Genomic DNA, 13,446 nt, shown 5'->3' on the forward strand with positions numbered 1-13,446 from the left:
CCCCTACTGAACAGTGAATTCCCTGAGTATAGGAACTGGGTCTGTTTTTGCTCACCCCCAAATCCCTGGAACCTAGAACATTTATTAGATCCTTGATAAGCACTTTTTAAACATAGTAACAGATGAGATGATGAATGGATGGATGGATGGGTAGAGATGAGAGAGGTGAGGCGATTTTTTTTTCACTTCCTGTTCATGGTCATATAGAAAAGGAGTCAGATACCCTCGTTAAAAAGTTTCTCACCTCTTTTTATTATGGGCAAATTAAAAGAAAATTCTCACCTCTTAACCCATAGAAACCTGTTTTCTATCCCATGATTCAAAAGGCCTGCCCTTAGGTCTGCCTTCCTCCCTGCTGACAACACCAGCCTCAGCAAAGAACTCACGTTAAATTCCTCCCTGAAGAGCTTATTGTCATCAGCCATTCTCCGGTTAATCTCCTCTTCCAGCTTGTCCACGGGGAGGGGCGGATACTTCCTGTTGGTGCTTGGAGACCTGGCCAGGAGCGGCACACTCTGGGGTTCTGCAGTATACAAAGGGGAAGGTTGATCAGGTGCTCAGGGGACCCAACTCAGTCTCATGGACCAGGCCTCTAAGAACTAGGGCTGTAATCTCCAAGTATTTTTTTGCCCCCTTTTAGGATGGGGAAACCCCTACTTTCTTGATTTTCTCCTCTATGAAGATTCCCCATGTCATTCCAGGGTGCCTTACCCACATCCTCAGTGCGGCCATTGGATAAGCGGAAAGAATTAGAATGGCTCCCAGCTTGCTTGTATTTCTTAAACCTAATGAGAAAATGTTCACAGTGATAAATGAAGCACAGAAGCAGGAGAGACCAATCATTGGCTTTGTACTTTCACTAATCAAGCCAGCCTTTCTAAATCTCATTTACCAAATAAACAGGCTCTTTGAGACACAGGCCCTGCACGTGCTGAGGCACCTCTATTCCATGGTGACTGAGTGCTTCACGATGCTCCTGCTCACCCTCAGCACACTAAGATCTAACCCAGATAACACCAAAAGTATATTCTGGTTCGTATGGCTCCTCTGTGTAGCTCCAGATTCAGCACTCACTGGAGACCACAGCTCAACCAGGTGGAAAAGGAATGAGTGGGTGGAATACAGCGAGGGGAGATAAGAATATCCGTATCAAACAAAATTTCTGGTTTTTCTGTGGTGCAACCAGGCAGAAGCCCAGAGCTTCAGACTGGGTGGGCACAGGTCTGGCTACAAGTCTCCTGCAGAATGGTGGAGACACAGGACAAATTATAGGAGTGCACGAGGTTCCCCTCTTTTTATTCTACAGAAGCAGCTTAAGCCAAAAATAAGGGCTGAGTTTAACCCAAAATTTGTTAGGGCAGTAACTTCAGCAGGAAGAGAACAAATGCATCTCCCTCTTTCCTTGGGTTTTACTTTTGCTCCCTGTTTGAGTACTAGTATGTAGAGGACCCCAAAAGAAAAGTCAGAAAGGGGAACCCTGTAACTCATGTGCTTCAGTTCAGTATGCCACGGTCAGGGGTCCTATACAGCTGTGGAGCTAACCCCCCAATAGAAATAAAATAGGCCTTTATTTAATCTCCACTGGAGCACATTCACAGGCTGCTACAACAGGGCTAGATCTGCAGATCTTCAAACACCTGTCAGTAATAACAGAGACTGGCTTCTTTCCTCAGCCTTCAAATCACCATCCTGGGTTTTAGCTTGAATGGGAGTTGGGGGACTGACAGGTGGAAAAAAAGGACAGGAGCTGGTCTTGGGAAGACTATTTAAACCATTTCTAAGTAGAATTTTAAACTTAGTAACACTACCATGAATCATTTCCCTTTATACTATTATTGTCTTTATTCTACTATCTTCTGGACTGTGTGGGCTTCTTGAGACCCTCCTGGGGTATTGAAATAGATTCCAAGAGAACACAGAAGCATTAGCATGCTCACCTTAACATGTACAGAACTATGATAATAAACACAATCACTAGCAGAGAGGACAGGGCCACCATCACAGCAATAATTGGCGTCTCATCTGAAATTGAGAGAACAAAACATGTCATTACCATTGTGTGCAATAGAGGGCTCAAGTCAGTTGCTAGGGAAACACCCAGATGAGGAAGATGGGCTTGTGCAATGCTTCTGTGGATTGCAGGGCGTGGACAGAGTGAGTGAGAGAGAAAGAGTGAGTGAATGAGACAGAGACAGAGAACAAAGATAAAACATCTGCTATAGCCACCCCAGGGCTTTTGGATGGAACAGAAGAAAGGGTAGGGTGAGGGCCTAGGGTGACTGACATGTGCACCCCATCTCTGGTTTACTATATATTTGTGTACTCTCTGAATCCCTGCCTTAGAATAAAAGCCCTTTGAAAGCAGAGACTTTGTTTCATTCATTGCCATAGAGCCTAAAAGAGTACTTACCACATACACAAGACTCAAATATCTGAAAGCACATCCAAACATGAAGGCAAGCTGGGTGTGTAGAGTCAGTAATGTACCCTCTCCCAGTCTCAATGGGCTCCATTTAGAGCAAGATAGGAGAGGAAGGGAAGAGGACAGTTTTCCTATCATAAACCAAATGGTTTCCAGGCACAGAGAACACTGTTTCTGATTAAAGGAGACATTTTTAGAACCCTAAGCCCTATGTACCCAAAAATACTGGGTAATCTTTTCTACCTCTTTCCACAGCCACCTTTTACAGCAACATCTGGCTTGGAGATATAGCAACTCTTCCCTCCATTCCACAGGGACTGGCTTCCTTTCCACCCAATACTTAGCCTCCTTTCTCATGGCAGCTGACCAGATGATAACGTATCCTCCTCCACTCTCACACCCCACCATTAACTACACAAACGTATGACTACATAACTATCTTCACCATTTTCCATCCTGCTAGAATGGAGGATATGTCCCTCCCATGTGAAGGTCAACCCTGTCACACATGCTCTGGATTACATCCATTACTATCATCTCAAAGACTTGTCTTCTTGCCCTTATTTACTCTCCTCCAGCCATCAAGAACCCATGCCTCTCTTCAGTTAACTTCCCACTATGAAACAGTTGTTTTCTCTAATTGCTTACCTCCAATATTCCTTAAGCTATTTTGCTTTGACTCTCACCCTCAGTGCTCCACTTAAACTGCTCATCAATGACACCAACAAATGGCATATTGCCAAGTCCAGCAGGAACACTCCCATCCTCATCTGATTCAACCTCTTAGCATTCATTAGAAAAAAATTTATGGACCAGCAATTGCATGTGAGGCACTGTTCCAGACTGGGAAAAGAGGAGTAATCAAGCAGACAGGTGATAGAAAGCCAACATTCTGGGTAAAGAGGGGACATTAGGGTTCTCCTCTCTTTATAATTAAACACATAATGTCAGACAGAGACAAGAGCTCTGAAGAAAAGAAGGGTAAAGGGATAGGGGGTGATGGATTGGGTCTATTTTTAGAGTAGTTTGGGAAGGTCTGAAGCGGTTGAGGTCTAAATAATGTGAAGAAGTGAACCATATGAAGATCTGGGCTAACAGCTTTCCAGACACAGGTAGCAGCAAACATAACAGTCCATAGGAGCTTGGCAGTTTCAAGAGATAGTACAAAGGGCAGCTGTGGTACAAGATGTGGCTGGAGAGGTAGGCAGGAACCAGAAGATTTACGGATTTGTAGGCCATGGTAATGAGTGTGAATTTAATTCTGAATGTGATGAAGAAAACTATGTGATTAAAGGGCTTGAAGAGATATAACTGGATTTACATTCTTTAAAAAGATCAGCTGGCTAAACTGACTCATAAGTGAAAGTCATGAGGTGGAAGGTAATCCAGCAGAATATTATATCACGGAAGCCATAAACAGTTTTTCAAGGAGGAAGTAATCAACTCAATCCAATACTACCAACAAATTAAGCAGGTACGTTTCACAGAGAACTGGACTGGATTTGACAAGATGGCAACTATTGGTGACCTTTCCAAGAGTGGTTTCAGTTGAGAAGTTGGTAAGAAAGCCTTAATGGAGTGAAATAAAGATGAAAGAGGAGACTGTGAGATTTATCTGAGGTGAGGACTTTTACCACAAAGGGCTACAGAGAAAAGGAACAGCAACTGGTGAGATATGTGAGGTGGAAAGCATTTTTTTTTAAGAGATGAGAGATAACATACCATGCCTCTTTACTGATGGCAGTTTTCAAACATACCCTGGAATGTGGCTCTCATCTTAAAATGAGCAAATCAGCTGACTACTCTCTCTTTAAAGAAGTTTCTTTTGGTTGCCACAACAAAGCACTCTTCACATTTTCTTTCTATCTCTTGGTTGCTCCATCTCATTTTCCCTCACTAGTTGTTACTCTTCCAACACCATATCTCTAGATGTCTGGTTTCCTCAGGGCTCTGTCCTTGGCAACTCCTCACTACACTATCTAGTTGATCTGATCAGACAGATGGCTTTAAGCACAAATGGTATGTCAGCAGTTCCCACATTTACACTGATTGGCGAGACCTCTCTTCTGAGCTTATGTGCCTCCTCAACTTTCAATTTCATAGGCAATATAAACTTTCTGTGTCTAAAACCTTTCCCTCACCATTCAGTGGCTAGCACTGCCATCTTCCCTGCTGTGCAAGTAAGAAATGTGGAAATCCCCTTGATTTCTTCCCTCATGCTTATTTTCTATATCCATCCCAGAAGCAAGTTATATGTTTAGAGTTAAACCAACACCTCAAATTTGTCTGCCTCTTTTCCATTCTGTCACCATCACTGTAGTCTAAATCTCTATTCCCTCTCATCTGGATCACAGAAGCCTCTGTCTCCTGCTAATCCATTCTTCACAAAGCAGTCAGAATGGTTTCTAAGTAAGCAAATCAGATCATGTTCTCTCCTATGTAAAACATTTCTATGGCTTCCCAAGCCTTTAGAATGAAATATAATATTCTGACCCTGTCTATAACAACCTCCCCCATTTAGTCACTGCTTTATCTCCTGGCACTCTTTCTTTGCTCACTGAACTTCAGCTACTGGCATCTTTTGATGCTGAGTTCACTTCTTCCTTAGGCCTTTGAAACATGTTATTCCTTTTGCTTTACATAGCTTCCCCTTCATTCTCTGTCTGGTTAACTCCTGGTCATCCAGTTCTCATTTTAAGTGTTACTTTTCCCAGAGAAGTCTTTTCTAACTTGCTAATACTAAATTAGCATCCTAAGTCTTTGTTTCCTTACCTCTAAAATTAGCCATTCTAAAGATTAAATGAGATCATCTATGTAATGTTCTTGGCACAGTAACTAGCACGAATTAGGTCCTCAGTCAATGTTAGCTATTATTTTCTTTATTACTCTCACACAGCACTCTATTATTTCTCTTGATAATACCTCTTCCACTTTATAATTATATATTTATTTGAGTGTAGTTGATTAATGAGTATCCCTCCTTTACATCATAAATTCCACAAGGGCAAGGATTTGTTTCTCATCATATACCTAAGACCCCACACAGAATTTCACACATAGTTAGCCCTAAACAAATACAGTACTACATTGAGTGAATGGATTAAAGAATGATTTGTCATTAAATATGTCTTTGTTAACACCAGTCACAGAAGGCTGTATACCAGATATTAAAAGAAGGTAATAAGAGAAGTCTGGCTCAAGACAGTGGGCTGAATCCATACTTTTTTCTCTTCCCAGAAGTACAATGAAATGATAGGAGAAATATGAAAACACTAATAAATCAAAAGCCTATCTGGAAGGCAGCAAAGAGAGGCATCAATAGACCAGAAACTTGGAGGAATTTGCAGAGGACAGAGCAGATGAGACCGGATTGCTGAAAAGATCACTCAGAACTGAAGAACCTCCAGCTGAAAGGTGAGCACTGGTTCTACCAGTTTGGGCCTGGAGACACCCGAAGCTTCAAGTCAACAAGGACTGGGGATGAAAGTGGGCAGATAGTATTTAACCAAAGGCTGGCTAACACAGGGCCAGGATATCCACAAGCGGAAAAACAAGCTGTGGTGTCCCATCCAGACTCAGCTGGAAAAACCGTGCTCTACACAGAGGGGAAGTTTTTCAGAGAATACTTATACTTTTAAATAAAAAAAATATTTTAAAAACTTTGTATTAGGGAAAACCTTTAAACTTACACAGGAGTAAAGAGAACACTACAAGAAATCCCTATGTACTTAACAGGCCACTTTAGCATTACCACTGCATGCCACTGGTTTTCATCTAGACCAGAGTTTCTCAACCTTGCACTATCGACATTTGGGGCTAAATAACTCTCTGTTGTGGGGGTGCTGTGGTGGGGGCACTGTGGTGGACACCGTAGGATATTTAACAACATGCCTGGCCTCTACTTACTAGATGCCAGCAGTAAACCTTCAATTTGATTATTAAAATCATCTCCAGATTTTGCCAAATGTCCTCTGGCAGGAAAACCTCCTGTAGCTGAGAACCACCACACTGGGTTATTTTAAAGCAAATCTGAGACATAACATTTCAACTGTAATTACTTCAGTATCTCTCATTAAGAGAAAAGGATTCTTAACATAATCACAGTACCATTATGCTATTTGAAAAACAATACTAATTCATTAATATAAGCTAATATTCAGTTACTGTTTAAATATCCCTGATTGTTTCATAAATGCTTTTTTGGTTTGGTTAAAATTGGTATTGAGAGAGGGTCCATCCATAGCACATGACTGCTAGGTACACTAGGTTCACAGAGGGGCCCTGAAGACAGAAGAACAGGTGGTGCCTGAGAGAATTTTTGGCAGCCACAGGAGATAAACAAGGGAAAAGGAAAAAGACAAGGAGTGCTGTCCAGAGGAGATCTGTGTCCAACTACTTAAACCGTGACTGAGTCCCTAGTTTAGGGTATGTTCCTGTTTGTCCTCCTGAAGGGACACTTGTGTGCACTCCTGTCCACCACTGCTCTACAGCAATGCTCAATCAGGGCCCTACAGGCAACCTCAATGAATACGAAGGATAGCAATGGTAGTTCTGGGAAACAGAGGCAATATAAAATAGAGAATAAATCTTTGAAAATACACTGCAATTTATGCAAGAGGACACTGCATGGATTTTTAAAAAAAGCCACTATAAAACAAGGAGCAATCTCATACCTTATCAGGATGGTTACTACCCAAAAAACCCAGAAAAATAGCAAGTGCTGGCCAGGATGTGGAGAAATCGGAACTCCTGTGCACTGTTGGTGAAACGCAAAATGGCACAGCTGCTGTGGAAAACAGTATGGTGGTTCCACAGAAAATTAAAAATAGTATTACCATATGATCAAACAATTCCATTTATGGATATATGCCCAAAGGAACTGAAAGCAGAATCTCAAGATATTTGTACACCCATGTTACAGCAGCATTAGTCATATGGCTAAAATGTAGAAGCAACCAGTTGTCCAATGATGGATGAACAGATAAGCAAAATGTGATATACGCATAAATGTGTGTATTTTCAGCTTTAAAAAGGAAGGAAATTCTGACATGTGCTACATATGGATGAACCTTGAAGACATTATGCTAAGTGAATAAGCCAGTCACAAAGAGACAAAACTATGATTCCACTTATATGAGGTACCTAGAGTGGTGAATTCATAGAGATAGAAAGTAAAATGGTAGTTGCCAGGAGCTGGAGGGAGGGGGTAATGGGGAGTTATTGTTTAATGGGTATGGAGTTTCAATTTTACAAGGTGAACAGAGTCATGGAGATGGATGGTGGTGATGGTGGCAGAACAGTATCAGTGAACTCAATGCCAATGAACGTTACACTTAAAAAGGGTTAAAATGGTAAGTTTTGTTATTTTTATTTTACCACAATAAAAAAATTGGGGACACAGGGAACAATCTGAGAATTAAGAAAGTTCTTAGGAAACTATAACATGACTTGGGGGGAGAAACGATCTCAATAGAAAGGCTAAACAGGAGAACAAACATAACTGAAAAATGAATTAGTAATGTGAAATACCAAATCATGGAAGTTGCCAGAACACAGAGCAGTAAGAATGAGATGGAAATTATGAGAACAGAGAAAAGAGACAAGCTGAACAGATCTAGGGGTTCTAATATCCATTTAACAGGAGTTTTCAAAGAAGAAAATAGTAAGGAGGAAGGGAAGAAATTATACAACAAAGTTTGCTGAGTTATTAGGCCAAAAGGTACCATCAAGTTTGAGTGGTCATATTGAAAAAAGATCTTTACCTAGATGCATCCTGACAAAACTTGGAATTTTGGATTGAAATCAACCAACTAACTACAAGCTATCCTTAAAAACTTCCAGAAGAAGGGATTCACATACAAATCAAGTATAAAAATCAAATGAATAATCATAGTTGACCTGATTGTTTATAGTTCATGATGCGTGATCAAAACCGAAAGTTTCTGTGATGACTGCCCTTGCACTGTTCACCATGTAAGAACTTATTCACTATGTAAGAACTTGTTCACCATGTAAAAACTTGTTCGTTATGCTTCAGAAGATTGGAGACTGTTGAGAATTAGGCTTGGGGTTGATTAATGACTGTGCATTGAGTCCCCTATACAGAATTTTATTGTTGTTAACAACCATATGATCAATAAATATGAGAGATGCCCTCTCAAAAAAAAAAAAAAAAGAATTACTGATACATGCAACAACATTTATGAACCTAGAAAATGTTACACTAAGTGAAAAAAGCCAGACACAGAATATACATATGGTATAATTCCATTGATATGAATTGTCCAAAAAAGATGAAGCCATAAAAACAGTCAGTATTTGCCTGGGGCTGGGATGGGGGCTGGAATTAATGAAATAGGCATGAGGGATCTTATTGGGATGATGAAAATGTTCTAAAACTACTGTGGTAATGGTTACATAACTTAGGAAGATTATTAGAAACCACTGGATTATGGACTTAATGTGGGTGAATTTATGGCATGTAAGTCATACCTCAATAAAGTTGTTTAAAAAAAAAAAAACTTCCAGAAGAAGATTCCCTACAGAGGAATAAGAACCAGATTCACATATGATTGCTCACCTAAAATATCACTGCTAGAAGTCAATGGTGCGCTATCAAATTCTTAGGAAGGACTTTGAACCTACAGTTATTTATCTAGCCAAATTTTCATTTCGCCACAGGTCAAAATAGAGTCATTTCCAGAGCATGGGCTTTAGGGTCAGACAGACCTGGGAATTCAAATCCCTACTACCCTACTTAGTAGTAGTGTGACAATCTCCCAGAACTCTTGTGGAATGCTTTATGAAATGCAAATACATCACCACTCTCCTCTTACAGTTAATGGAAGATTTAAAAGAAGCACTATTTGCAAAGTGTCAGAAGGAAAAAGATTGGGCCTTGGCATCCAGAAGCTCATATACTAGCAGAGAACCCTGGTCTAGCTTCCTACACACAGGCAGATCCCTTTTTACAGAACAGGGAAACTATAGTCCAGATGTAGCCTACTGCCCAGTTTTGTAAATAAACTTTTACTGGAGCACAGCCACATTCATCATTTACCTACTGTCTATGGTTGCTCTTGCACTACAAAGAGCTGAGCAGATATGACAGAGATAGAATGGCTGCAACACTGTAATTATTTATTATCTGGCTTTAAATAAAAAAAGTTTGCCGACCCCTCACCTAAAATGTTATCACCATGTTTCTTCTTAACACAATTCTCACACAAGTATCACTGATTTGGGGGGGAGGAGGGTAACTGTTTCTTTCTTATACTTCCATAACATTGGAACAACCCTTATCTATGGTACAATCCTCATCACATTATTATGAATTAAGTTTACTGGTAATCTGTCTATCAAATTATGAACTTCTTGAAGGCACAGATTCAAGATCATACCCAGATATCCCTGCTTCAATATTTATTCTTTCATTTAATAAATACATGAGTGCTTGTGCCAAGCAGGTCCTGATGATACAATAGTGAACAAATTAAAATTCCTTGCCCTTATGAATCTTAAATTCATGTGGAGGAGACAGAACAACAGGTAAGTAAAGAAACATATAATATAGATAGTGATAAGTGCTATGAAGAAAAGGCAGAGTAAAAGAGAGAACGGGGGGAGGTTTCTGTGATGTAAGATGACACGGTCAGAAAAAGTCCTGAATGAATGAATGGATGGATGGATGGAATGAGTAAAAGGAAGGCACAAACAGTGCAGTATCGTTTATGACCACTAACAGTAGAACTGACAACTATAAGCAATAGGGCAAGGAGAAAGACAGTAGCCAGATAACTTAGAAATAAATAAAAATTATTACAGTTAATATTTAAGCACTTATACACCTGGCACAGAGCAAAGCATCACACACATTATATCATTCAATTATCCTAACAACCTTAAAATAGATAGTTATTAACCCTATTTCATGAATGAGGAAACTGAGAGACGAACCTGCCCATATCACACAACTGTAAGTCTAAAGCAAGGAATACAAAGTAACACTATTCTCCAGACTCTTCATAAACTACAGGACCAACAACACTTTAGCCCTTCCAAGCTTTCAGGCCAGAATAGCCCTTTATCATGAAAGTCACATTTTATGTCTTGACATCTGAATTACATCCATGTTTTTGATATGGTTAAAAACAATACAGATGGTAAAGATGTCCACAGGCCTGTGTGAGCAAAGGAGACTCAAATGTATTAAGAAAACAGGAGAGAATTTACAGCTCTCTGTATCAAATCTTAATCGTGAAGATGGGCTCAGGATCAAGTCACCTTCCTTAGGGCTCCTCCTAACCTGGACAGACTCGTCGTCTCATTGTGTTCATGTTTGTCCTGGTCTAGGTCCTCTGGAGTGGTGGCCTTGCATGATACAGGCTGGTTAGGCAAGGCAGGCAAACCAGTCTATCCCCTTCCCTTCCCACTATTCACTCTAGCAAAATTTCACTTCCTAGACCAAGGGGTAGCAGTTCAAAAATACTAAAATGGTGTTCTGGAACAACAGATGTCTATTTGTTATATCCCCTTTTCAAGAAAACAAAGGGTTATACTATTCTAAGAGCTCACATGTAGACAGGTAAGTCTTGTAAGGACTGAGACACATCTTAGTCAACCACAAAAATAATCAATGAAGTAAAAGCCATATCCTTTAGCCTCAATCCTAAGGCCTGTCATGTTGCCACACTTTTTGGTAGAAATATTTACCAACTCTCAGAGGCAAAGTTGTAATGTTTTAAGTGCTTCTTACTGGCTCAAAAAACAGAAAGTCATCATGTTGCCTCAAGAGCCCAAACCACTTGGCTGAGCCAAATCACTATTGTCTTGTGCCAAATTATTATTCAGAAACTTTAATTGCTACTGCCCCCATCTATCCTCCCTGAGCCCTCTGGAGTTAATCTTTCTAAAACAAAAATATGACCATGTCACTTCCTTCCTTACCATCACCAGGAGATGCACTGACTCCTGAGGTCAATGCACCATCAAGCCCATTCTGTAGAGGCTAGCTCTGGCCACTCCTGACCTCATGCATGTCAACTGGGCACAGGTCCTCAAACATATGACTTGCTCTTTCATGTTTCCTTGCTTTTACCTTGTTTGGTACATCCTTATTTTCCTCACTGTATTAATTTAAACTGGCCAAAGCTCACGTCCATGCCTCCTTCCCAGTCCCCAGGTACAATGAGTCCTTTAAGTTCCTTCACAGCACTTTGTGGTATATCCAACAGCATGTAGCTGAGTGGACTTTGATTCTTGGTGTTCACATGTGTCTTCCATGAGATAGGGAATATTTTTTTTTCCTTTCTGGAATCCTCAGCATCTGGCAGGTGCTAGACGAATATATTATTAAAGTTGTTTAGGGAAAGCCATCATAAATGGAGTTCACAATAACAATGTTACTGTGATAATCCAAAAATAAGTCTCAACAAAAATGTCAACACTTTTCTAGACTCCAGCTCTAGCAAAGAATTGAAGGAGAAAGCCAGGAGGAGCAGGTGATCTGATCTGAGAGTTGAGAAATTTAAGGAGCCTCTGAGGTTCAGTAGAAGACTTAAATAAATCGCCTAGTTCTCGAACTCTGTAGTTTAAGGACTCTTCATAAATATTAAAAGGATAGTATTTCGAGATTTAAGAATACACATACACACACATACAAACAATGGCATCTAAAATAATTTAAAGTATGATTACAACAGCTTCATCTTGTGTTTCTGCTATTTAACAAATACGAGTTATAAGGTCTTTATGTGAAAATCCTATCACTATTCAAAAAACCATTAAAGTAAAAAATGTAGGATGAGATTGGTTAACGCAGAATTTTGTTTAAAGGGTACAGGGCAGAAGATTAGCTTATATCTACAGTTATTGTAAAAAGGCTGCAAGATGACCATGCCTTGGGATCCACCTCAAACACCAGCCTCTGGGCAACCTAGGAGCACCCTAGATTTTACAAGTTCTGACTGAACGGCTGAGATTCCTCATCTCCTTAGTCTCCCAAATAACAGTAACAGTAACAGAGTGATGATGGTGGTGGTAGGAGTTGCAATGTGATCAGCAACACTTGCTGAGCAACTGCCATGTGCCGGCCAAGCAATTTGTGTTATTTCATTCCTCAAATGACCTTAGGAAGGACATTCTGTTCCTATCCTATTTTGCAAATGGTGAAACGAGACACAGAGAAATTACAGAGAAAAACACCTACCCCACCTGGCTGGTAAGCGGCAGAGTCAAGACACAAACGCAGGGGATCTAGCTCCAGAGTTCATGCTTCTAACTACTATATACAGTGCCTCTCCAAATATCCCACTATGCCACTCCCCAGCCTTAATACATATTATCAAAATCATTCAATAGCATTTTCTTAGATGGGAAAATCTCTGTTTATAAATGGGAGCATGCATCATTATCTTGCTCACATTTCATGGGGATGGTAGTAGATGTTACAGATTCCCCTTCAGGACCAAAGAACCCATTCCCCCAGCTGCTGGGTTAGTGGCTGATGGGTCTCAGTCAAGCCCTTCTCCAGGAACTGCTCTTGGCCTAAGAGAGTAGCCTGGCCCAGGGAACTCTATCCACCCCCTCCAGCTCCAGAGCTTCCTCTGGGATTAGGTTAGGCCTTTGCTGCCTCTGCTCTGACTGTATGAAATCTCATATCCTCCCTCTACCCAGTACTACCCCAGCTTCACTGCCTCAAGGGTGGTAGGAACCAAGTACTCCCCAGTAAATATGCTGCAAGGGAATCTCTATCTCAGAGTTTGTTTCCCTAGAACAAAACTAATAAAACTGAGATGTAAATTTAGAAGACCTAATAACAACTAGAGAGTATACTCATGATCACTGACTTCACGGTGAAAGAGGTATTTGGTAAATAATGCCAGAATTGGATATACTGTGTTACTATACATTACACAAATCATCCAAATTAACACCAGTAAAAATGCCTTAAAAGAAAAGCTGGTTACAAAAGGACAAATATTGTATGATTCCACTTAAATTAGGTACCTAAAATAGACAAATTT

The 13,446-nt window shown here is 40.3% G+C and overlaps 1 protein-coding gene across 9 annotated transcripts in view; it reads right to left on the reverse strand.

Moving 5' to 3' along the window:
• PTPRA (protein tyrosine phosphatase receptor type A) overlaps positions 1–13,446 on the reverse strand; it is a 237,877-nt gene that overhangs the window by 50,674 nt on the left and 173,757 nt on the right. For all 9 annotated transcript variants that reach the window (XM_036924666.2, XM_057502815.1, XM_036924667.2 and 6 more), the window contains 3 exons: positions 1,938–2,022; positions 712–785; positions 387–523 (listed from right to left, as the gene is read on the reverse strand). In XM_036924666.2, coding sequence (XP_036780561.1) covers positions 387–523; positions 712–785; positions 1,938–2,022 — 296 coding nt within the window. The remainder of the gene's footprint in view (positions 1–386; positions 524–711; positions 786–1,937; positions 2,023–13,446) is intronic.

The sequence above is a fragment of the Manis pentadactyla genome, chromosome 5 (genome assembly GCF_030020395.1).
Source record: "Manis pentadactyla isolate mManPen7 chromosome 5, mManPen7.hap1, whole genome shotgun sequence".
Classification (NCBI taxonomy): Eukaryota; Metazoa; Chordata; class Mammalia; order Pholidota; family Manidae; genus Manis; species Manis pentadactyla.